At 40.4% G+C, this 25,173-nt stretch overlaps 1 protein-coding gene across 1 annotated transcript in view; it reads left to right on the top strand.

The window, feature by feature from the left end:
- The first annotated feature begins 347 nt into the window (after positions 1–347).
- Positions 348–25,173, top strand: part of WNK2 (WNK lysine deficient protein kinase 2) — a 246,695-nt gene continuing 221,869 nt past the window's right edge. The window contains exons 1-2 of the mRNA XM_044670684.1: positions 348–489; positions 1,251–2,086. Coding sequence (XP_044526619.1) covers positions 1,253–2,086 — 834 coding nt within the window. The 5' untranslated portion in view covers positions 348–489; positions 1,251–1,252. The remainder of the gene's footprint in view (positions 490–1,250; positions 2,087–25,173) is intronic.

The raw sequence follows: 25,173 nt of genomic DNA, 5'->3' as shown, positions 1-25,173 counted from the left end.
GGTAACAGGACAAGCTCTGGCTCCAGCAGAAGACCACTTCTGGTCCGCAGAAAAAGAAGGGGCCTGAAAAGCTAAGCTCCTCCCTTTGTCCTCTGCTCCTCCTCCCTGCACTAGGTGGGGCGGGGCGAGTGGTGGCCCCTCCTTCGCTGCCGTGCCGGGTTGCTGGGGAGCTATCTGTTCAGTGCGCTCATTAACCAGCAGCTGCCCCACGCTGCCCTGCGCCGCCCCCTCCGCTTCGGGACACCTGGGGCAGGAGCCCAGCGAGCGAGCCCGGAGGCAGGTCCGCAGTCTCCTGCGGGAACTCGGAGAATCCCGGGGCGGGGTCAGGGCAGCGCAGTGCCTCGAACCTAGGGACTAGAGGCGAGAAGAGAAGCGCCCAGGTGCCCAGAGAACTGTGAGGAGGGAAGCTCGGGACCTGCCGAGAAGAGCGGGGCGCAGCTGCCCTCCCGCCCAGCCAGGCTGCAGGGATGGAAGGCACCAGCTCGCCCTGTGAGTACCGCAGCTCGTACGCCCCCTCCCTCCTCCTCCTTCTCCTCCTCTTCCCCTCCCTTTTCCTCTGCTCTTTTCTCCTTCCTTCCCTCTTCGCTACTCTCCTCCAGCTCTCTGCCTTTGTGTGGGTTTTGCTGCAGCCCCCTCCCCACCCACGGGCCCCAGCGCCCTCCTCCGTCCGTCAGTCCCTCCGCCCTCCTTTGTGGAGCCTCCCGCAGCCGCTGCAACCGCCCTTGAGCCCGGCCGGCCGTCGCCGCAGCCTCTCTCCCTCGTTGTCTCCGAGAGGACGCACCTCCGCCAGTCTCCCCTCGTGGGGCCTGGACTCCAGTCCCGGCTTCGGGGCGCATCCGGGAGGGGGAGCTGCCTCTTTGGGTTGCCCTGACCGGTCCCCCTCAGGCCGGGCTTCCTCGCGCCCCCAGCCGCGCGCGGGCGCTCAGCTTTGTGTCTCGAGCTCCCCCGCCCCCTCTTCCCCACCCCTTTCCCCCCCAAGGCTTTCCTACGCTCCCGGAGCTCTCTCGGCGGCAGCGGCCCTTGGAGGCTCCCGGTGAGGGGCCACAGTGAGGGTGGGGGTGGGCTGTGGTGTGGGGGTGCCGTATCACCGCCCTCCCTGCCCCCCAGGGTCGGCGGGCAGCCTGCCCGCCTGTGCCCGGGCGCTAAGGGGCTGCGTCAAAGAGCGCGCCGCCGCCGCAGGTGACAGGCTGGGCTGGGAAGTTCTCCCATCCCCCTCCCGTTCTCACCCTTTCCCTCTCTGCGCCCTACAGAGATGGACCGAGATGCCGCCTGGAGAGACCACCCCGGAGCGCTGATGGAAACCCGGACTGAGGCCAACGGTGACGCTCAGCCGGGGGGCGGCGGCGGCAACGCGGACGGTGAGGAGTCTTCGGCTGCAGCAGATCCCAGTGCCCATCCCCAATCGAAGAAGATGCCGGAGCCCAGCATAAATGTGGCTGCAGCAGCAGCGCCCAAGGGCAGCCGGGCAGTTCCAAATCGGTGCGTCAAGGACCCCAAGCTAGTGCACCAGCGCTTCCTGCGGCGCAGCGTGGTAGACTCAGACCAGGAGGAGTTACCGGGTTTGGAGCCCCCGGAGCCGGAGCCATCCCCGCAACCCCCGCAACCCTTGCGCAAGGTCCTGCTGCTCTCCAAGACGCGCCGGCTCATTGCGGAGCGGGCTAAGGGTGGAGGGGCGCGCGCGGCTCCTGAAGTCCCCAGGACCCCACCGCCACCTGCAGGCTCCCCGGTCCCTGAAGCTGCCCGAGAGGCGAGTCCAGGCCCTGGTAGCCTGGGGGAGGGGGTGGCCGCTGCGAGTATAGCAGCTTCTTCGGCCCCGGAGAGCAGCCAGGATGTGGAGAAGAAGGAGATTGCCACTGTGGCGGCCTCCTCGGCCCCAGTAGAGGTGAAGGCTGAACCCGGACCCACCAAGAAAGAGGAGCCCGAGGAGGAGGAGGAAGACGATGAAGATGACTTGAAGGCGGTGGCAACGTCCCCAGATGGCAGGTTCCTCAAATTTGATATTGAGCTGGGTCGGGGCTCTTTCAAGACTGTCTACAAGGGGCTGGACACGGAGACCTGGGTGGAAGTAGCCTGGTGTGAACTTCAGGTAAGGATTTCTTACTTTGACTAGTGTAGTTATCTAACCCCATTTCCCTACCCCCACCCTCAATCCCAATCCCTCCCTTGGGCTATTGCTTGTGCACCTCCCAGCCTGAGGCCTCATTTGGACATTCTGTAGGTTAACTGGAGAGCTTTTTAAAAGCCACCTGCATTTTTCCATCCCTTGACATGTTTGAGACAGCTCTGTGTGTGTGTTGTGGTGGGAAGGAAGAGGTTAATGCATTTACTTTACTTTAGTCCATACCTATCTCTGTAGACCCTGCTCTTTCTGGACCTTGAAATCATGGATTCCTTTTCTGTATGGCAGTGTAGTTTTCTTGTGAAAGGAGTTATTGAATGACTAGTCAGTCACTAGGGGAAGAGAGTGCCACCTGCCATATTAAACTAGAAACTTCTAATGTTTCAGCAAGGGTAGTAATATCATTCTTTGTTTTTAAATGACCAAAATGGCTTGAATTTTAGCTGTTGGTATGTTGATTTGAAAGGATACTTCCAGTCCTACTGGGGATACCCACCTAAAGAGGTTTGTCTTACATTATTTAGCATTGGGGATCTAGGTGCCAAATATCTACCCCTATTCTAGTTGTTCTTCTATTTCCCAGGCTTGGTAGGGGATAAAGTAGAAGCTGCCAATTGGATGAGGGTGTCAAGGCCATTAGTTCATTAAGAGAATTGGTAAATTGTTGAAGCTCTTGAAACCAAATCATAGGAAATGTGAGTTTAAAAGTAAGGGCCATCCCTGGGCATGAATTTTTCATAAGTTAGCCACACATTGGCTTAGCCTGCTCAGTATGCTACAGGATTATATAAATGGCAACATGATCTCCTTAAGGGGAAGCTTTTGGAAACCTTGGGGTCTAATTGTCTATAGTCCTGTTTTATTAGTACCTAGTAAGAAAGAATTGCAGCCCTCAGCCATTTTGGGTTTTCCTAGTCTAATTACCCCTGTGATTTCTGTAAACTATTATTTGAACTGGGCTTTAGCCTTCAGTGACATTGAGGCAAAATGTTAAACTTTAAGAGTGAATTCCAGGTCTGATGCAAAGCTCAAGTAAGATAGCCCTTAGTGCCACCTAGGCTAATTCTTGCTTGTTGTGCTGGGTACCAGTAATATGATGTATCAATGCCACATCTATTCCTAAGTCATCTAGGTATGTTCCTGAAGGGAAACTAGATGTAATTGGGGAAATCTGTCTAATTCAGTTACATTGAGGTTTCAAGGCTTGTTGGGTCTTTCCATAAAATACAGCACGCAGAGTTCTTCAATTTCTTTCATTCATTTTTCAGTTGATTATTCTCCCCTTTTCCAACCCAAATTAATGAAATTCTGCCTGTTGGAGTTGGGGGTGGGGTGGTAGTTAGCCCTATCTGTTCTACCTTAGCTTGTATATACTGCTGAGTTTGGCAGCTGCAGAGCCAGCAACTTGGAAGCTGGTCAGGAAAAAAAGATAAGTCAGGAAGCTGCAGTGTTGAGGAACTGGAGGCCCAAGGCAGCGACTCACCAGTTTAGTAAGCAGTGACTACTTTGGTTGAATAAGAAGGCAGATCAGAGAAGAAAAACTTAAGAAGTAAGAGGGTCTTTCCAGAAGAACTTGTATCTTTTTAACACTAATGATTTCTGAACTGTTATTGCCCTCTTTTCTTCACCTCCACCCAACTTTTCTATGACTGCCAAATATTGAGGCATTGTGCCATACACAGAGCAAGTACTCAGTCAATTGACGCTGAATTTGTAGGTTATTGAACAGGCCTGGATTCAGGAGAGATAAGGTTCAAAAGGTGAAGAACAGGCAGCTAAAAGGAGGTGGTTAATTCTTTTCCTTAAAAAGAAAACAAAAAACTTTTAATACGAAGTAGCCAGCCATATTTCTGAATGACTAAAGGACAATGACAGAGGACTTGGAGGTCATAAGTCCAGTGCCCTCATTTTACATATGAGGAACCTGAAAGCCAGAGGCTTACAGTCACACTAGTAATGGTGGTGTTGATTGGTCATTTCAATTGTGTCCAATGCTTTGTGATCCCATTTGTAGTTTTGGCAAAAGAACTGGAATGGTTTGCAATTTCCTTCTCCAGCTCATTTGACAGATGAGGAAACTGAGGCAAATAGGGTTAAGTGAATTGCTCTGCATCACAGTAACTATCTGAGGCCTGATTTGAACTTGGGTCACTCAAGTAGTAAGGGATCTGCTCAGACTCTTCTGAGTAGTTAAGTGACCTGGCCAAAGTCATATAGTTAACATTTGGCAGAGCTCAGAGGCTCAGTCTTCTGATTCCAAATCCACCTTTCTTTGTACTGTGTAACATTGCTTCCCCTTTCATCAAAAAGATAAACTAAATGATGTTTCAAGGTCATTTTCTAAGGAAAGAAGGATTCCCTGATGTTCTTTTTTTTCTAATTTTTTTTTTATTGTGAACTTACAGTCAACACTTTGGGTTCTTGATAGGTGGAAAAGCAATAAGGTAGTGATCCTTAAATATCTCAGTGCCTGCCAGATGTGGAAAAGAAAAGTCTGAGGTACAGTAGTTGCCCTTTAGAAGCTTAGGGATTTAAAACTGGGGAAAATGACATGTGTTAAAAAAACATAAACATGCCAATGAAACCGCCCTACCATATAAGGTGGCTAGGATTAATGCTAGATGAATGGTAAGTTTTGTTGGAATCCAAAGAAGGGAGAGTTCAGTTCTGCTGGGCTGGTCAGGGAAAGTTGTTTTTTTTTTTGGGGGGGGGGAGTAGAATTGGAGTGGGACCTTGAGGGGAAATGTAAGGAGTGGAGAGAGAGTACATTCTAATCTAGAGGAAGAACAATGGAGAACAAAAAGATGGATTCAGTTGGTTACTGAATTCATACAGTTAGTCCATAAACATTTATCAAGCACTTATTATGTATCAATTCTGGTATTAAATATTAGGGATACAATAAGAGGCAACAGCCTGTCCTCAAGGAGCTCACAGTTTTATGGAGAAAGACAAACAAATAGGAACTGGCAAGCTCTATACAGGCTAAGTAGGAAATAAGTAAAAGAGGGAAGCACTAAAATTAAGGGGAATTGGGAAAGACTTCCTCTACAAGAAGGGGTGTAAGTAGGAACTTGAAAGAAACAAGGAAGTAGAGAGAAGGAGGGAGAATATTCCAGGTTTATAGGACAGCCAGAGAAAACATAGAATTAAGAGATGGAGTGTTTTGTTCATGGAAATGCAAGAAGGCCAACGTCACTGGATTGAAGAATACATTTTGGTAGTAAGGTGTACGACCAGAAAGTTAGGAAGAGGTTAGATTAGGAAGGACTTTGAACAATAGAGGATTTTATATTTGGTTCTGGAGACAATAGGGAACCACTGGAGTTTACTGAGTTAGAGGGCTTGGCATGGACAACTACAGCTTTGTACACTTCAGGAAAATCCCTTTGTCAGCTAAATGGAGAATGGATTGGCATGAGGAGAGACTTGAGGCAGACAAATTCACCAGCAGGCTATTGCAGTAGTCTAGGTGTAAGGTGGGGAGGGCTGTACCGGAGAGGTGGCAGTGTCAGAAAGGGGAGCATATTGAAAAACTGTTCCAAAAGTGAAATTTATAGGTCTTGGCTACAGGTTGTATATGGGAATGCAGGGATGAGAGATTCATAAATAGGTAAGATTTTTTTTTTTTTGAGTGGAGCAAGGGAAAGGTTTGCTTTAGGAGAGTAATAAGAGATAAGACTGGAAAGGCCTGATAATTGAGGGCTTTGAATGTCAACTAAAAGTATTTTGACTTTATCCTATTGGCAATGGAAAAATTTGAGGAGAGAAATGACATGATGAAAGCAGTATTTTAGGGATATCAACCCAGAAACATATCACAGTGGATTGAAGGGAAAGTTGAGGCAGGAAGTTCATTTGGGAGTTTTTTGGAATCTGCTGGTGTTAAGGTGTTGGCAGTGGGAAAACAAAACAAGATAGATTTAAGTAACATTATGAAAGAAGGCTTAAAAGAACTTACTATTTTGCTGTGGAAAAAAAGTCAAAGATGTCTTTAAAAGACCCCAGAAACCAAGTCATGATTGACTAGACCTGAGAAGTTAGGAGAAGGAAAGATAAGGAGTTTAATTTGGAATATGATGACCATGAGGTGAAGGGGGACAATTAGGCATAGCCAACTTGTAGGAAATGGAAATGAGAAATTGAAAGGTAAGGACTTGCTACAGATTTGGGAGAAAGTAATAGTAGGAGTGCAGAAATTTTTTTGTAGACACTCAAAGTAGAAATATTTTTAAAATGTATTTATGATAATTGTAATATTAGTAATAGCATTGAGCAGGATGATGGCCAATGACTGCTATATACTAAAAAACCTTTTTCTTTTAAAATCGGATTCCAGATGATCTAGTCTTTCTGCTCATGAAAGTCAAAGTCTTTTGCTTTTATGTAGTTGTTCAGTTTTGAAGATTTTGTTGACTTAAACACAGATCAATGAGTTCTAGATTCCCTCCACTCCCTGAGAGCTTTTAATCTTTGGTTCTTAGGAATGTTCCCATCTATAATTATTCACTCTATTCGTTTTCTTCAACTACTCTTAAGTTTCTCTTTTTGTTTTCCTCAAAAGGAGAAGAGACTTTTGATGCATATATGAGTTCCTTTAAACTGTGAGTGAAGAATGTTTATGTGTGTATTATGTATGTATTATATATATGTAATATATTGGCAACTAGATGGTTCAGTAGATAGAGTTCCAGGCTTGGAGTTGGGAAGAATTGGTTCAAGTTCCCCCTTAGATGCTTACTAGCTGTATGATTCTGGGCATGTCACCTAAACCTCTGTTTGCCTAAATCTATTGGAGAAAGAAATGGCAAGCCACTTTGTCCAAAAAAACAAAAACAAAAACAAAAAACCCATGGGCGGCATTGATGTACAATGATCCCATGAAGAATCAGTATAACTGAACAAGATATATTCCCCTGGAGTTCCTGAATTAGAAAGGAACCAGTTTTTGTGCTGAATAAAACATGAACACAGGTACGATGATATTTCCTTTGTCCTAGGAATAGGTTTGCTGAATTTTCCAGAAAAATGAAGCTTAATCTTTAAGTAGCAACTCTGGATATTTAAACATTTGGAAGGGAATCTTAACACAATGTTTTATATACATAAAACATTTATATGTATATACATATATATGCATATATATGTATATACATGCCTGTGCCTTGTTAATTATATTCAATGTCATGTAATTAACTTTTTGTTGATATCCCAGGGTATTTATTAGTATTCTGTTACATGTGCAGTGTTTGGTGATGTCTTTGGAGGCCATAGAAGTAGGGAGGCTGTGTGACCATCTCAAAAAAAGTCCTCAGGCTGTTTTTGAATTTGTTCTTTAAAGATATCTTCTCTTCCATTGTAATTCGTTTTAACTGTAATCTATGGAGAATAGTAATAATTTGTTTGCTTTCTCTTGACTCTTTACCTATTTTCAATCTATCATACAAGTGCAAACCATGCAGCCATCCTTGTTAAAATCATGCCAAGTATGAAAGGAAACAGGCTGTGATTTAGGATTTATAGAGTTCTGCTAGGAGACAAAGACATGATATTCATGGATTTTTTGTTATGATCTCTCTTTTGGCTACTTAAAGGCTTTTTTTTCCCTTCCCTTTTTGGCTTGATTCCTGGTTTTTCCCTTGTGTTATAGATAGTTTAACACAAATGAACTCTGGATAAAATGAGATGTTATTGTAGAAAGAAATGACAACTAATCTTGAACTGGGGCCACCAGTGGAAGTGTCCCCCGCAAAAAAAATCCAAGAATCACTTGTATTCCATAATCACATACTTGGTTGACAGTGTGTTGTAGTGGTTCCAATAGGACCTGATGTCAGATCTGAGATCAAATCCTATCTCAGACACTTACTAGTTGTGTGACCCTAAGAAAATCATAGAATTTTTCTGAGCCCCAGTTTTCTTATCTATAAAAGAGAAGGGTTGGCCTTGATGGCCTCAGAGGTCTCTCAGAGTTCTAAATATGTGATTCTATGACCAATCTCTTCCATACTTTTTCAGTTACTTAAAACTCCATTTCTTAAACCTCCATGTACTTCCATGCCTGTAGCTCCCTTTCTCACCTCCTCCCTCTTTTCCCCTTCCTCTCTCTACTGGCTTAAGACAAGGGTGATATCATGGAGAGAGCATAGGACTTTGAGTCAAGTCTCATCCCTGCCACATGTGAACTGTATGTAACCTTGGGCAAATCAAATCATGTAACCCAAATAAGGCACTGTAAAAACACTGTAAACAAAGTGCTATCTAAATGGGAGTTTATTCTTTTTCAGTGCTTAAGAAAAGCTATGATTCTTTTTTTACAGTTATAATTATTATTGCAATGGGAATTCCTTCCATCAAGATTGATCACAAATCCTCTCTTCCTTAGGAGATAGTTTCAGAAGTTGCTATAGGGAGGCAGCTGGGTAGCTCAGTGGTTGAGAGCCAGGTCTAGAGACAGGAGGTCCTAGGTTCAAATCTTTGCTCATTGCCTAGCCCTTACCACTCTTCTGCCTTCGAACCAATACAGAGTATTGATTCTAAGATGGAAGGTAAGGGTTTAAAAAAAAAAGTTGTTGTAGCCAAAATATTAATCATCTAATGGACAGTCTTCTGATCCTGAGCTTCTCCAAGCTTAGTGTATCAGGCCCTCAGGCAACAGCCACATAATCTAGTACTAGGCTTGTCCTCAAGGACTTTCCAGGTTGGCTAGGAGTTGGCAAAATTTATGACTTGTTGGCACAGCTTTGGAAATTTTGGGGTCACCTCTAAGCGTTACACAAAGACTTTATTAGGAATGAGTGGTTTTGTAATAATAATGATTATAATAATTATTATTAGTAGTAATTAACTACTATAACTTCCGATTTGTCATATGATTAAAGGAGTGAATTCTGGAGCTGTATGGTATACATTATTACTTCTCTCCTCAAATATAACTTGAATTTCCTGACTTTTCTCCCCCTCCCCCTTACTTCAGATTTGGGAATACAGGGGAACAGTCACTCTCTGAGACTAATCAGAGACAGAAATCTTTCTTCGTGCCCATGATGACATGATTTTGGAACCTGGGTAGCAGGTAGCTCTAAATTATTCAGGGCATTAATGATTTATTTCAGTTTCTTGCTTACCTTGCATTTGTGGTAATGCTTAAAGTTTGTAGAATCTTTTCATATGTTTTATTTGATCCTTATATGTTCTTTTAATTGTAAATAGCTATTTATGTGTCACCAGTTTACAAGTCTTACATAACTCATCACCAAACAAGTAAATGAAGTTTCCAGGCTTGTTTGCATCCCAGTTGCCCATAAAAGTAACAAACTAAAATTTCATTGCTATCCCATTTTCCTGTTCCTCTAGTAGTTTTGTTTCTTTCTTTTCTTTTTTTCTTTTTTTTTTTTCCCATTCAGAGCTTTGAGGGACACACCTTTGGCCTTCTGCATGCTTGTGCTGTTAATTTTTTGTTTTTTGATTTTCAATGTGCTTAGTACCATTGTTGAGTGAATTTAACTAGTCTTTCTCAGCTTCTTCTTTTTTTTTTTTTAAACCCTAACCTTCTGTCTTGGAGCCTATACTCTGTATAGGCTCCTAGGTGGAAGAGTGGTAAGGGTAGGCAATGGGGGTCAAGTGACTTGCCCAGGGTCACACAGCTGGGAAGTGTCTGAGGCCAGATTTGAACCTAGGACCTCCTGTCTCTAGGCCTGGCTCTCAATCCACTGAGCTACCCAGCTGCCCCCTCTCAGCTTCTTTTGAATTCTTTCTCTCCCCTTTGATTAATTCCATTTTCTCTCACCTACTTTAGGCTCTGGAGTGTACTTTCTCTCTTATTCCCACTGTTATCCTGCTAGTTCAAGCCTCTTAGCATAAGGTCGATTGAAATAATCTCCTAACTGATCTCCTTTCTCTGACTATCCTTCACACTATTGCCAAAATAATTTTCCTAATGCATAAGTCCTATTAGATCACAGAGGGGACAAGGTCAGGGAAAACAGCATTTCCAGGCTCCTACTAGTCTGTTCCTACAACTGTTAGCCTTGCTACTGTCCTTCCTCCACAGGGTGCTTCCTCATTTGTACCCATGTCACACTCTGTGTCTTTTGTCTCCTCTATTGCCTGGGTTACCATCAACCCTTGATTCCTCTTCTCTTTCCTGGAAGTAACTAGGAATTTTTTCAAGGTTCACTACTTCAGAAGGGAGTTTAATTTTCAGCATGACTTTGTGATGATATTATACTATACTGGTGTTCTCTCTTTTTCCTTTTCTGTCACCTTTGTTGACTTTTTCTCTTACCCTAAATGAACATAGCCCCCAAAGATGCTGTGCTCAATTCCCCTTTTTTTCTCTATCATTTTCCTTGGTGATGGTGTTATATTGATTTAATTCATTCCTGTAGCATAAACTGTCTTCTCCTTATGGATGCTTTCAAATTTTAGATTACCAATGCTGACTTTTTACTTTTCTTTTTTTTTTTTTTTTTTAGATTTTTTTTTTTTTTTAAACCCCTTATACTTCGGTGTATTGTCTCATAGGTGGAAGATTGGTAAGGGTGGGCAATGGGGGTCAAGTGACCTGCCCAGGGTCACACAGCTGGGAAGTGGCTGAGGCCGGGTTTGAACCTAGGACCTCCTGTCTCTAGGCCTGACTCTCACTCCACTAAGCTACCCAGCTGCCCCGACTTTTTACTTTTCTAATTGACTTCTTGATATATATCTCACCTAGATTTCCTATCATCATCTCAATTTTTTTTTTTAAACCCTTCCCTTCCGTCTTGGAGTCAATACTGTGTATAGGCTCCAAGGCAGAAGAGTGGTAAGGGCCAGGCAATGGGGGTCAAGTGACTTGCCCAGGGTCACACAGCTGGGAAGTGTCTGCGGCCAGATTTGAACCTAGGACCTCTCATCTCTAGGCTTGGCTCTCAATCCACTGAGCTACCCAGCTGCCCCCCATCATCTCAATTTTGACATGTCTAAAACAAAACTCATCTTCCTTCTTTCCTTCCTTGCTGCCATGATTCAGTTGCAACTGGCATTTCCAGTCTTAATTTTCATACTACATCACTGGTCAAATTTACAATCAAATGAATTCTTTTCCCAATTATGCCTTGGGATTTTTATACTATAAGTACCTCTATTTATACTATTTCCTCTGCATTTAATGCTTTTTGTTTTCCTACATCCCCGTTCCCCTTTTAAGAAGATCTAAACTAGTAGGTTTAATTAAATCTATTATGCTATTGAATTATCCTCATCTGTGTCTTTTCATGAGCATAAATAATTGAGAGATGTTTAAATAGGAAATCCAGTGCAATGGGCAGTGTCTATATTGTCCTATGTTCTTTATGGTAGTTGACAAGTTTTCAGGGTTTTCTTTTTGAGGTGAATTTAATTCAGCAAACATTAAGTCTATACTGTGTGCCAGGTGCTGGAGTTCCAAAGAAGAAAATGGAAGAAATTTCCTTGTCCTTAGAGGGCTTGCTTGCCTTCTACTCTATGGACATAGCTTGTACATAGATAAGAACTGTCTGGCTACCGGAGGAGAGAGATGCTTCTAACAACTGGGAAGGATTAGGTAAAACTTCTTGGGTGAGGTGGCCCATAAACCAAGCCTTGATGGTAGATAAATATTCTGAGAGGGAAAGATGAAGAGGGAATACATTCCAATCTTGAAGGGGATAGTTTGTGTAAATGCAAAAAGGCAGAATATGTAACTTTAAGCTTGAAGAACAGCAGCTAAACAAGTTTGGCTGGAATTTAGAGTGCTCAAAGGGGAATACTGAGGTCGAACTGAAACTGTAAGTTGGAGTCACATTATAGAGGACTTTTCCCCTAACCATTACAAGCAAGGGTTAGGAAATTAGGGTTAAGTGACTTACCCAGGGTCACATATTCTAGAAAGTATCTGAGGCCAGATTTGAACTCAGGTCCCCTTATCAGGACTGGTGTTCTGTCTGCTGTGCTACCTAGCTGCCCTATGTGGAGGACTTTTAATGTCAAGATGAGAAACTGGTATGGATCATGGCATCTCTAGCTCAAGTTTCTGAGTGTCCCAGAGTTCACCATATCATATATTAGGATCCTATTTGTTACTACTTTTTCAGATCCAGAAATGGTGGTCCCATGGAAAGGTTCTTGAGAATGAGCCATTGAATGAGTCCTTCAGATTTAAGAACAGAGTTGATTCTCTGAAGTATCTTCATCTTCATGAAAATACTTTGACCCACTCAACTTGTCCATTACAATTATGTAGTGTTTCATTGTCCTATTTATGTTAAGTGTGTGTATTAACAAAGGAATCAGGTGAAACAATAGTAGTTGGGGAGCAGCTTAAGGTCTGAGAATCAAAAAAACTTGAGTTTTAATTCTTACCACCCTGTCCAACTGGATTGGTAAATTGCTTCAATGCTGTATATCACAGTTTTTGACTCTTAACATGCTAAATTGTTTTCATTTTTTCATTCCAAGATGATGTTTGAGTTGTGTTTGGAAGGCCTTGCTGACAAGTAGGAGCTTCTCCTTCTGTGTTTTACATTTTATTTTGTTTACTTTAAGGGATGTTGGGATTAAGCTGGGTAGAGATCTCAGGATTATGGTTAAGTAATCCCAAAATGCTCTTTCTGATGGCCCCTGGCCATGCTTTATATAAGACCTTTCCTTATCCTGATACTTTCATGCTAATGTATCCACTTTGATGGTATCTTGTATTTATATGTATGGGCGGTTAGTAGTCCATAGAGTGCTGGGTTTAAAGTCAGGAAGCCTCTTCTTGCCTCAGTTTCTTCATCTGTAAAATGAGCTGGAGAAGGAAATGGCAAATCATTACAGAGTCTTTGCCAAAAACAAACCCAAATGGGGCCACAAAGAGTCAAACCTGCCTAGAATAACTGGGCAACAAATATGCATATCTGTCCTTATCACCCCTGCCCTTCTATAGAATGTGTCATTCTTGAGGGATTTTGTTATTGATTTGAATCCTCAGCACCAACCATAGGGCTAGCACATTGTAGGCACTTCATAAATACTTGCTGATTATTTCTTACTCCAAAAAGAAAAGGTAGTAAGATCACAGCATTTAGACCTGCAAAGGGAGTTTGGAGATCATAAAATTCAGCTTCCCTTTTTATAGATAAGTCATGGATTTCTTTCCCCTTCGAGGTCTTTGAACATAGTCTGGGTGACTACTCATTGAGAATTTTATATCTGGAATTCCTTTCATGGATGGATTGGATTAGATCACCACTAAAGTCCCTTTTGGTGAAATTGTATATTTGTATGATAATTGAGTAAAATGAAGCAGGTTCACGATCACAGATAAAAGTTCTTTTTTAGTATTAATATGTATTAATACTTGCTAGTATTAGTATGTGTTACTACATAGTAGTATTAGAAATATTATTATTGTTGTTAATATTACCTGAGACTGACAAAATATTGGGTCATAGGTATTATCCCCATTTTACAGATAAACTGAGTTGGGGGGGGCAGCTGGGTGGCTCAGTGGATTGAGAGTCAAGCCTAGAAATGGGAGGTCCTAGGTTCTAATCTGGCCTCAGACACTTCCCAGCTGTGTGACCCTGAGCAAGTCACTTAACTAACTCCCATTGCCTATCCCTTACCAGTCTTCTGCCTTGGAACCAATACAGAGTATTGATTTTAAGATGGAAGGTAAGGGTTTAAAAAAAAAGAAAAAAGAGAGTCTGAAAGAGAGTGTGATTGGCCATTGTCTCGGAACTAGTATATATTAGAGGAGAGACTTGAACCTTGGATCTTTCCGACTCTAAGGCCAGCCCTCTATCCACTCTGCCATATTGCTTATAAAAGGTAATTTTAGTGTAAGTGATATGATATTTTTTTTTTAATTTTTTTTTTTTTTATTTTAAACCCTTAACTTCTGTGTATTTACTTATAGGTGGAAGAGTGGTAAGGGTAGGCAATGGGGGTCAAGTGACTTGCCCAGGGTCACACAGCTGGGAAGGGTCTGAGGCCGGATTTGAACCCAGGACCTCCCGTCTCTAGGCCTGACTCTCAATCCACTGAGCTACCCAGCTGCCCCCTGATATGATATTTTTTGAAAGAAGGACACTGTGTTGGATAGATCCGCCTTTAAGCTCTGATTCTGACTAGGTATCATTGTCAAGTCATTAAATCTCTTAATGGCCCCAATCAGCTCTCTAGAGATTAGATTGCTTATCTCCTACCCATGAAATCATTAGTCTGGACCAAAACATACATATTTGAACAATAGTAAATTAAGTGTTTTATATTCCTTAACTTTGTTGAAGAGTATAGTTTAAAATTGATTTAATGATAAATATTTATATGCTCTGATGACAACAATTTCAAGTATTTGGTTGTGGAATTTTTGGGGGGGTGACGTGGGGACGAGTAGGCAGAAATGTTCATTTTTACCTTGTAATGCTTCTTTGTAATAGTCTTCCCCATCCTCCCTCCAACTTTAAACATGTAGAAATATGTGTTTGCTTCTACTACATTTGTGAATAATCTTGAGACTTCCTCATAGTTTCAAGGTTGTAGAATCTTTCCAAAAGCTTCCTTAGTTAGTCATTTAAAATTTGAATTTGTTGTGATACATGTCACCACATAAAACAGGCAAATAATGAATAAAAATAGGCTAATAGTTTAGGAGTAATAGAAATACAATATATACTTATGAATGTGTTGATTGCTGTCTTCATTAGGGGCCCTTAGCATCACTAAACTGTTCAGTCTGACACAGTGATACATTTTCAGTTCCTAGCTAATAGATTTTAAAAATAAATCTCTTTCATGTACTAAAAATTTCTGTACTTCATTAGCTTAATAAAATATAGATGCTTTCTCAATTCCTATAGATTACCATCCCAGTACTTTCTTATCCTTTGAGATTCTTGCCTTTGTCTTTTCATAAGTCTTCATAGAAGACCTATCCAACATACTGGAAGCTTTTTAAATGTCTTCTTGGAATGTTATGAATTTTATTTGGCACTCGAGTTGCCCAACTTATTATATTCCCCAATTTCACTGTGGGACTGATATGTCTTCTTTCCTGATGTTATATTTCCTGATTCATACTTTTTTTATGTATACAAAATATGTTGGAAAAATAGAGTTCTGGGTTAAGAAAAAAGAAACTAAAAGATAGCAGGAGCCTCCTAGCTATGTATTGTGGATCATTTTTTCAAAAAAGAGAATTGGTAAAACATTGAATACCCATGCGTACTGAATATCATCAGAAAACGGAAGAGACCAGAGAAAATTGACAACTGTAAGAATCATTTCGGAGTCAACTTTTGTAGTCCAATCATCAAACCTGATCAAAGCTAATATTATTTTATGTTCTTTGTTACTTGAGTTGTCCAGGTTTGTTTATTTTTAATGGGGAGAGCAGGGAAGTGTCTTGCTGACTCTTGCAAACCCCTCTTTGAGAGTGTATCTACTTTCATTCAACCAGTAACCACAAGTAGTAGCTCAAATAGATGTAAGAATGTAAAGGTAGGATTGTTAAATAATATCAAAATGAGTTTCATCATCATCATTATGCAGTATATTCTGATTGATCAGTATAATTTTAATATTTGGTTGATTTGCTTAGTTTTAGCTTTGCCAGAGTATATATAGGGGTGTTTAATCCATCTTTTGAATTCATAAATATATAAATCATGTTATATGTATCAAGTTTCAGCATATCAATGCTTTATATTTGATAGTATTTGAGAGGAATGTTCTTTTTAAAAAATTGTTGATACTTTAAAAAAATACAAATATTACTATCATTTCCCATTACTATAATGATTAAAATACCTTGGAGGCTGCATATTAATTTATAATTACTTTTTAGTAAAAGTGAGAGAGAAAAAGAGAGAGAATCACCAGGCTACTCTAACTAAAAGTCTCCAAACCATGCTGTGCTTCCTTGGCTCCAACTTCCTGCCAAAGCTCAAGCACAGCATTAAATACTCTAGGCTAGGAAGAGAAAGTCCCTCCAAAAAGAGAGCAAACTACTGCTCCATCTTCTTTCTTCTGTAGCCAATGATGTCACTCCAACTAGGACCCAGGTCCTGACTTCCAGACACATCACCTATTCTATGGGGACTTCTGCCAGGATGCCAGTTAGGCACGCATGTGCCTTAGCCAACCTCTTCTAGGAAGCCACAGTACACATGTGTGGCCAGTCAAAGGATGTCACTATCAAATGTTATATGGGGGTATATTTTATATTAAATACACACAATACCGCCCTTTCAACAGAACCCTTACTTGCAACAAAAAAAGCTTAGGCAAAACAGATACATTGACCAAGCCTTATACTTATAGCACATTTATCATTCTGCACCTGTAGCCCATCACCTTTCTATTGGAAGGAAAGAGGCATGTTCACCTTTACTCCTTGGGAGCTAAGACATTAAAAAAACAATTAAAAACTCTTACTTTATGTCTTAGAATACTAAGTATAAGTTCCAAGGCAGAAGAGTGGTAAGGGCTAGGCAATTGAGGTTAAGTCACTTGCCCAGGGTCACACAGTTCGGAAATGTCGAAAGCCATATTTGAACCCAGGACTTCCCATCTCTAGGCCTGGCTCTCTATCCATAGAGTGACCTAGCTGCCCCTTTAACATTAAGTATTGCCTTTATGGCAATTTGTCCATCATCCATTTTTCTTTTTTTTATAGGGAAAATATTCGTGACAGAACAAACTCTATTTTTGTCTAGATTTTATAGTCTTACTAGTTTCTCTTGAGTTTTTATTGTAAGTAATTTTAAAATAAAATTCCTAAGAAGGAGGAATTCCAAATGTTTCCTCAAGTGGCTGACGTCACAATTTCCATCTCACCATAATTGTTTTTTCTTTGTAGTATCTTAATGTTGAAAAATTTCAAAACCTTGCTGATTGGAAAGTTTTAATGACATTTTTCACATTAAAATTTTAATATAACAATGAATACTTTTTTGAGGGCAGGGAAATGTTTAAAGTATAGAAGGGTAAACAGGAAGGGAGTTAATTAACAAATCTCTTATGAGCTCATGATAACTCAGTCTCTAGTTGATAGTTCTTTCTTTTTTAGAAACTGTTACCTTCGGAGCCTTTCTATTTTTCCAGTTCAAGACTCTGTATGAATATTTTTTTTTTTAACTGAGTATATAAACTGACCATCTTAACAACGTGAAAATACAGCCCTTTAAAGAACAATTCCAGAGTTCTGTTCCATACGTTGTTTAAAACACATTTGAAGGCAGCCATAATTGAAGAAAGGAAATCCATGTATCTTCTTTCGTACTTTAACTTGATTTAACTTCTTAGAATCATGGTCTCATCATCTGTAACATGAGAGGGTTGCACCATACAACCTCCTGAGGCCTCAACAGCTCCAAATAGTTCATATGAACTTTCTTCTTTAGGTCAGTTTGTACTCTGCTTCTAATACTTCTGAAGCAATCAGTCATGCTGACTCTTCTCATAGCATATTAGCCAGATTGTGTGCATTTATACTTTTGTTAAATGCCTACTGTGTGCCAGACACTGTTTTGTGTGTGTTGGAGAACATACAAAATTGATTTATTTCTTGCTTTCCCAGAGCTTTGATCCTAATGGGATGAGACATGTTGTATATATGAAGGTAAATGTAAGATATATTCAAAGAAATTTCAGATGAGAATAATTGTAAGATAATTTGGAGGGATGGTGTATATAGCTCAAATCAACAAGGTTAGAAGAGTTCCAGTTTCTTAGGTCTCAGTTTCTAATACTAAATGTGGCACATGGGTGCTTAGTTAATGCTTCAGTGAATCAATGAACTCATAAGTTCAAGTATAACTTTTTTTAAATTTTAAACATTTATTAATATTCATTTTTATCATGGTTACATGATTCATGCTCCTACTTTCCCCTTCACCCCCCCCCCCCTGCATTTCCCCCACTAATGGCTGACACACATTTTCACTGGTTTTATCATGTGTCCTTGATCAAGACCTATTTCCAAATTGTTGGTAGTTGCATTGGTGCGGTAGTTTCGAGTCCATCCTCAATCATGTCCACCCCAACCCATGCGTTCAAGCAGCTGTTTTTCTTATATGTTTCCTCTCCTGCAGTCCTTCCTCTGGATGTGGGTAGCGTTCTTTACCATAAATCCCTCAGAATTGTCCTGGGTCATTTCAAGTATAAGTTTTAATGGTCAATATGACAAACCATCCCATTTCATTTATAATTCCTGTCCATATTCTCCTATAATTCTTCTTTTTTTCTTTTTGAGGCTGGGTCAGCCTGCCTCATCAAGCCAGAAGTACAATGGCCTTTCATGATTGGCTAGATCCTTTTATTGATCATCATAGGAACATTAACCTATTCTGTTTTTCCAGCTTGGGCCAACTCACCTCTTTTTATGTAGCCTTGTAGCTCACTGCTCCCAGGAACTCACAAAATTGATATTGGAATTGGTGTGAAAAGCAAATTGGCTTAGCTTACTACAGCTCAGAATTCTACCTGCCTTGTCTTTCCCAGTAGGAAGGATTAGAGGCATGTGCATACCTGTAAATTCTCCATAAAGGATATGACCAACGTGTTTGAGATCTTTATCTAAGTCTTTTAACATTTTGTCAGTACTATTTCAACACTTAGGCATGTTCTTGCCACATAGATGTCCTAGCTTCTTCCTTTGATTATGCATTTCTAGGATGATCTTTTTTCTTTCATATATTGTGCTATCATTGGTAATATTCTGGAGCTGACAGAGTCATAAATTTAACACTAGATGGATCCTGTAAGTCATCGATCTAGTTCATCCTCTTCATACCAACAAGGCACATAAAGGTTAAATAATGAAATAATGTGACCAGAGTCACAGCAAGTAAGTGCCAGATTCAGCATTCAAAACCATGTTTTCTGTTTTTCTTCTCTTCTGTTTAGCATCGTGCTTGGCATGTAACAGGCACTTGATTTCTTATTCTAAAAGTAACCTTCTGTTCATTGTGCTGTATTTCACTGTTCATACAGCAATATTCCAAGTTCTCTTCATTGACCTCCAAAGTCTTCCAGCTCTAAATCCATTCTCCTTTGATTCTGCCATCTTGATTATTTGGTGATTATAGTGTGCATCATTTTAGCCATACAGCATCCATTTCTACCCATTTAGTTAATGTTTACAAGACATTGATAAATTGCTAGTGGAAGATGCAAGAATGATAGAATTCTTCATGCAGACTTGGAGAATTTATAATAGTTGATATAAAGCTTACTTTGATAGATCCATGATTTCATTTGTGTGGTTAGTTTCTCCATTGATATGGTTCAAAACCTTACCACACCTTTTCATCCATCATTGTTCTTGTCTCTGCCCTTTTGTGTCTTTCTGTATTGACTCCATATAGAGAACTAGACTAGAAAAATAAAGCAGATGAAAACATTAGCTTTTGATCTTATGTTTTTAATACTTGGGGGTGGGGAAGACTGTTCAGTCGTCAGGCTGTCTATATATGTCACGTTTTTGGTATGAGGTTGACCTGTTTCCTCTTCTGATCATAATGTTCTTTCTTTCCTGGAACTTCTTGAATATAAAGGTAACATAAGTGTCAGACCTTGACTTAGGATAAATCAACTGGTTTTAATCTTGGAGGCCTCTCTCTAATGCTGTCTCATTTTGCACCCACTCAGGGTCACCTCCCAGCAATATCAAAACCTGGCTCATGAATCAAAGGGCCTAGGAAGACTTGGCAAGCACTGAGCAAAACAAAAGCATTGATGATAGAACAGGTTTGTTAAAGTCATGAAAGAACAGAGGAAACCTTTAGCAAGGCAGTGGTTATTGTCCTTTAAGAGAGCTCTGTTTCCCTTCCTCTCCCACCCTCTGAATTTTTCCCCAGTTCCTGCAAAGTTCAGCACTTAATAACATCTTTTACAGACTTGAGGGTAGTTTACAGTGTTAGTTGCTCCTCTTCTTCCTTTAGGCGTCCTGTATACTTGCTTACATTAGTGTTCTTGCACCTGTTTTTAACTCCTGAACTCTCTTGGGTTGCATCTCAAACTGTCTATTTAAGATCCTCTTTAATCTAACTTATGGTAACCATCCATTACAATTCCTAAATTTTCTGCTCATTAATCACCAAAAAGCTCTGGAGTTCAGAGTTTTTCAGGTTTTTTAAAGTTCTGAGCCTCTTTTATTGGCCTTATGCAAAGGAACAGCAGGTGAACCAAGTCTTGAGTGCAGATGAGCAACTTCCAAATGTCCCACGGTCTCTATCTTTAAACCTTACAACCTACAACCTTGCCAAAGTTTGAGAGGGTGATAGGACATGCATTTATTAAGTGTTTACTATATCAGCAAGCATTTATTAAACACCATATGCTAGGTACTGTGCTAAGTCCTGAGAATACAAATATAAACATGAAGAAAGACCATGCCCTCAAAATACATGTATAACCCAGATCAAATTGCCTACCATCTCTGAGAGGCAAGGAGGGAGGGCAGCAATTTAGATATTATAACTTCAGAAAACGTATGTGGAAAATTGTTACTACATGTAATTGGGAAAATAAAATATCTTTTAAAAAATTATGCCCCATCAAATCTATGGTGGTCTGATGTGGAAAATCAACATATAATGTACCTATGAGGGAGATTGGTGGAGAGTCAAGAGCAGAGCCCCAGAGAAGAGTGAAGGAATAAACATGTATGGCTTGGACACTTCCTTTAAATGGAGGTTCCAGGAAGAACTGACCAATCAGAGGAAGTATCCACAAGGAAAGAGGCTTCTTCAGGGAAAGAAAGCTACTACTGGTGCTTTTTGGAGAAAGGCATCTGGAGAATTAGGAATGGAATCCTGAGAGAAGTGGCAGAATATTCAAATATAATGAATTGTGTGCTAAACCTCAGAAATTCAAGTAGAAAAACAGAGATAATCCACCCTTTCTAAGAGCTTCCATTCTGATGGGAAAAGGGGAGACAACGGGTAGGTTTAAGTTACAAGTCAGATGGAAAGCTTTCCTGCTTCTTAGGGTATAATGACAGAACAAATGATAATGCATATTCCATAATGTCACTTCCACTGATAAAAAATAACTCTTTCTGATTCTGTGCTATTTTACTGAATCAGATCTTTAGAGAACCTTGTTTTCCTACATCTTTGGTAGCTGTGGCTACTGAAGAGGTAGGTAACTATAGAAGCAAGTACTAGGTCACATTTCCAAAGGAGTTGTTTCCTGGGACATTGGCTGTCAGGGTTGTGCTGAAGAAAGCCAGATAAAGAATTTATTGAGTGTTTACTATGTGCCAAGCATAGTAAACATCACTTTAATTATATACAGTAAACTATTTAAACTAAGCACTGGGGATAAAAAAAAGACAAGAAAACCAAACAGCTTCTACTCTTATGGAGGTTATATCTTAAATAGGATAAGGCAGAACATAAACAGGAGCTGTTTTCGGAGTATTTACATTGGAGCATAGCATCTAGAATAGAGGTAGAGCAAACTGACAAATGAGAAGGAAACGAAGAGAGCAGATTAGTTGGGGTTCCTGAAAGTATGGTGGTCCTTGACAGAGACTCACTAGTCAACAAGGAACCCCTGAGTCCAGAACCATTTTGGGCAAGGCAGCCATTATAGAGGTGGATGGAGTATATACCTTAGTTAGCAATAAAGATGACCAGTGGTTTTGGGAGACTCATGCATTTCCAGGATTCTTGGAATTACTCGATTGTCAATGTTAATGGTAGCAGTGGTGGTGAGGAAAACAGACCCCTTCTCCACAGTGATTACTTACCTCAGGGATGTCTTCAGACACCAGTTTGGAAGCTGGGCTATGATCTGGAGGATACTGCTATTTCTCAGGGTTCCTGGCTTCAGGGTTTTTGTGGCTGCCTAAAAGGATGTGATGGCTTTATTCACTTGATACATGCTATTTCTCTGTCTCTATTTCTGTCGTCTCTGTGTCTATTTCCTCACTTCCTCTTTCTTTCTTTCTCCTTTCTTGCAGGTGGCAGTTGGTAGCTATTCATGCTATTTCATTGAGATTGTCTGACCTTTTCCAAAATGATAGTGTTATCAATTTAAAAATTTAGTCAATTCAATGATCATTTTATTAAATACCATTCACCAGAGCCTTGAGCTAACTGAGTAGAGCTAAAAAGATAGTAAGACAAGTTTGTTGTCCACATTGAGCTTATAATCTAGTAAAATTTGAACTAGGAAAGGCCTTACATTTCAGATAGTAAAAGACTTTCTACTAACACCCTTTACTCACTGCTATTTACTTGGCAGTAGGTATACTTGTGAGAATTCCAGTGTGTGGCATAGATACAACTGCCCACATCTTTCCTCTTTCCCAGGGGAGGCTTCATGTTGGAAGTGTTTGTTTTGCTTGTCTGATTAGTTGCAATATACTCACAATGACAGTGATTTATGAATACTAGCAGATCTCTGCAAACTAGGACTAACAATGTTATTAATGGCCGAAATTACTGACCCATTCCAGGTCTGCTCAAATGGCAGAGCTTAAAGCTAAAATCTAGGTATTCTCATGCTTGGTGCTATGTTTTTTCACTCTTTCTTTTGGGGGGGGGACCCTTACCTTCTGGCTTACTATGAATTGGTTTTAAGGCAGAAGAGTGATAAGGGCTAGGCAATGGGGGTTAAGTGACTTGCCCAGGGTCACATAGCTAGGAAGTGTCAGAGGTCAAATTTGAACCCAGAATCTCCTGTTTCCAGGCCTGGTTCTCCAACCACTGAGCCACTCAGCTCGCCCTATTATTTTTTTTCCAATGTACATGTTGTCTTTTAAGAGCCATTCTGGATCTCCTTTCCCATTGGAACCTTCCTTTGCAACAAAGAAAATCAGTTTAGCCAAAAGCTAATCATATGTAACATTTTATACTCATGGGTCCCCCCCATCCTTGTGTGTCATATTGTCGATCATATCTATGATAAGATTTTCTATTTTCTATTTATGATTTCATTTTCTGTACTCCATTACTAATATTGTTCGTTGCAATTAATCTGAACATTTTTATTGATTCACTTCCATTGTCTTGTATATTTTCTTGTTTTTAATTTTTTAAAAATTCTTACATTCTACCGAATTGATCATATTCATTGCCTCCATATGCCTGCCTGTTATATTTATTGCCCAAATGATGGGCACTCACATTGTTTCTAGATTTTAGTAGCACAAAACATTCTATTGTGCATATTTTGTTATATATGAGGGCTTTACTTTCTGTCACTGACCTCCTTAGATTGTATAGTGGAAGAGTTGAACATTTTGTTCTCGTTTCACAGCAGAATACTTTCTTCTCCTGAATTTGGCTTGATCCCTTCCTGATGTCAAAGTGTTCCCTATTACAGTTTTACTGATGGATTTTAATGTTTTATGTTATAGGCATATGAAAGAAGGAACTCTCCTGAGTGCTCGAGAAGCAAACCAATCTTCTATGCACCTAAGAATATAGCTAAACGAACAGAAGTGCAGCAATTGATAGAACTATTATATTTTTCCTGCATGGTATTGGAATAAGGAACAGGAGGTAGATCTTCAGTTCTGCAGCCACTTTCATTCTATCTTGTGCTGCAGTGAGAAAGGTTGAGCTAAGTCACAGAAGAACATTGTGAATCAGAAAGGAAAGCAGGCCAACCATCAGGTGACACTCATGCCTCAAGACTGGAAAATCTCTTTGAATGCTTGGCACCAGATGCCATTTTTGTTAAGATGGTTAGCATTCAGTCTTACTCCATTGTGTTGCAGTTACATTCTTGATCCAAGAAAGGGGAATGGACACTAGGATTACATTAACCTTCCTATTTTGGAAATTTGAAAGTGAGCAGTTAAATCAACAGACAGCATCTAGGGAAAGGTTATGCCTTTCTAACATCCCATTATCCTCATAGCAAGTTTTAGCAACAACCCCTGGAGGGAACAGAAATTTCTCCATGTTGGATTCTACAGAATGTTTTAGATGCTGAGGGTCAATAATCCTAAGTCACCACGAGCAGCAGGTGCTTAGGCCATTATCCAGGACAGGCAGTCCTCACTTTTTGCAACAGTACATTCCTGGAAGCCAGATCATCTACAGTGCATTGTATTTTCCCAGAGGGATAGTGTTATAATTCAGGATTACGATTTTGACTAAGGACTGTGGCTCACATAAATCATAGATATGATCAACAATATGACACAAAAGCAAATATTACAACACCTATAAATCTCTCTAATAATGTAAATAGCCCTATAAAATGGGCATGAATGTACTACTGTGTGTGTTGGATATATAAGAATGCTTTCTTCCTACCCCATCCCCTTCCCTTTATAGTATTATAAATTTTGTACAGCCATATTTATGCAATCAAATAGGAGAAACACAGAAAATTAGATGTGGAAAAGACTTTAGTCTTTTTTTTTTTTTTAAACCCTTGTCTTCTGTCTTAGAATCAGTACTAAGTGTTGGTTCCAAGGCAAAAGAGTGGTAAGAACTAGGCAATTAAGGTTAGGTGATTTGCCCAGGATCACTCAGTTAGGAAGTGTCTGAGGCCAGATCTCCCATTTCCAGGCTTGACTCTATCCATTTAGCCATCTAATTATATATGAAGGTCCAACAAAGGAAACTGAGGGAGTAACCATGGAAAGAAGATCAGAAGTGAGCAATGCCACCAAAACCTAGGGAGGAGAGGTTGATTTGACAGTGGCAGAGAGGCCCAGAAAGATGAGAACTGAGAAAAGGCCATTAGATTTGGCAAGTAAGAGATCACTGGTAATTTTGTAAAGAATAATTAAAAAAAATTTTTTTAACCCCAATATATTTTATATATATATCCTTCTATATTAATTTTATTTGTTACAGGGCTAGGCAATGGGGGTTAAGTGACTTGCCCAGGGTCACACAGCTAGGAAGTGTCTGAGGCCAGATTTGAACCCAGGACCTCTTGTCCCTAGGCCTGGCTCTCAATCCACTGAATCATCCAGCTGCCCCTGATCACTGGTAATTTTGGAGAGAATTTTGGAGCTAGATTGCAAAGTGTTTAAAAGTAAAGAGAGAGGGGCAGCTGGGTAGCTGGGTAGCTCAGTGGATTGAGAGCCAAGC

Source organism: Gracilinanus agilis, chromosome 1, assembly GCF_016433145.1.
Source record: "Gracilinanus agilis isolate LMUSP501 chromosome 1, AgileGrace, whole genome shotgun sequence".
NCBI classification, from domain to species: domain Eukaryota; kingdom Metazoa; phylum Chordata; class Mammalia; order Didelphimorphia; family Didelphidae; genus Gracilinanus; species Gracilinanus agilis.
This window is presented reverse-complemented; position numbering and strand designations above follow the sequence as displayed.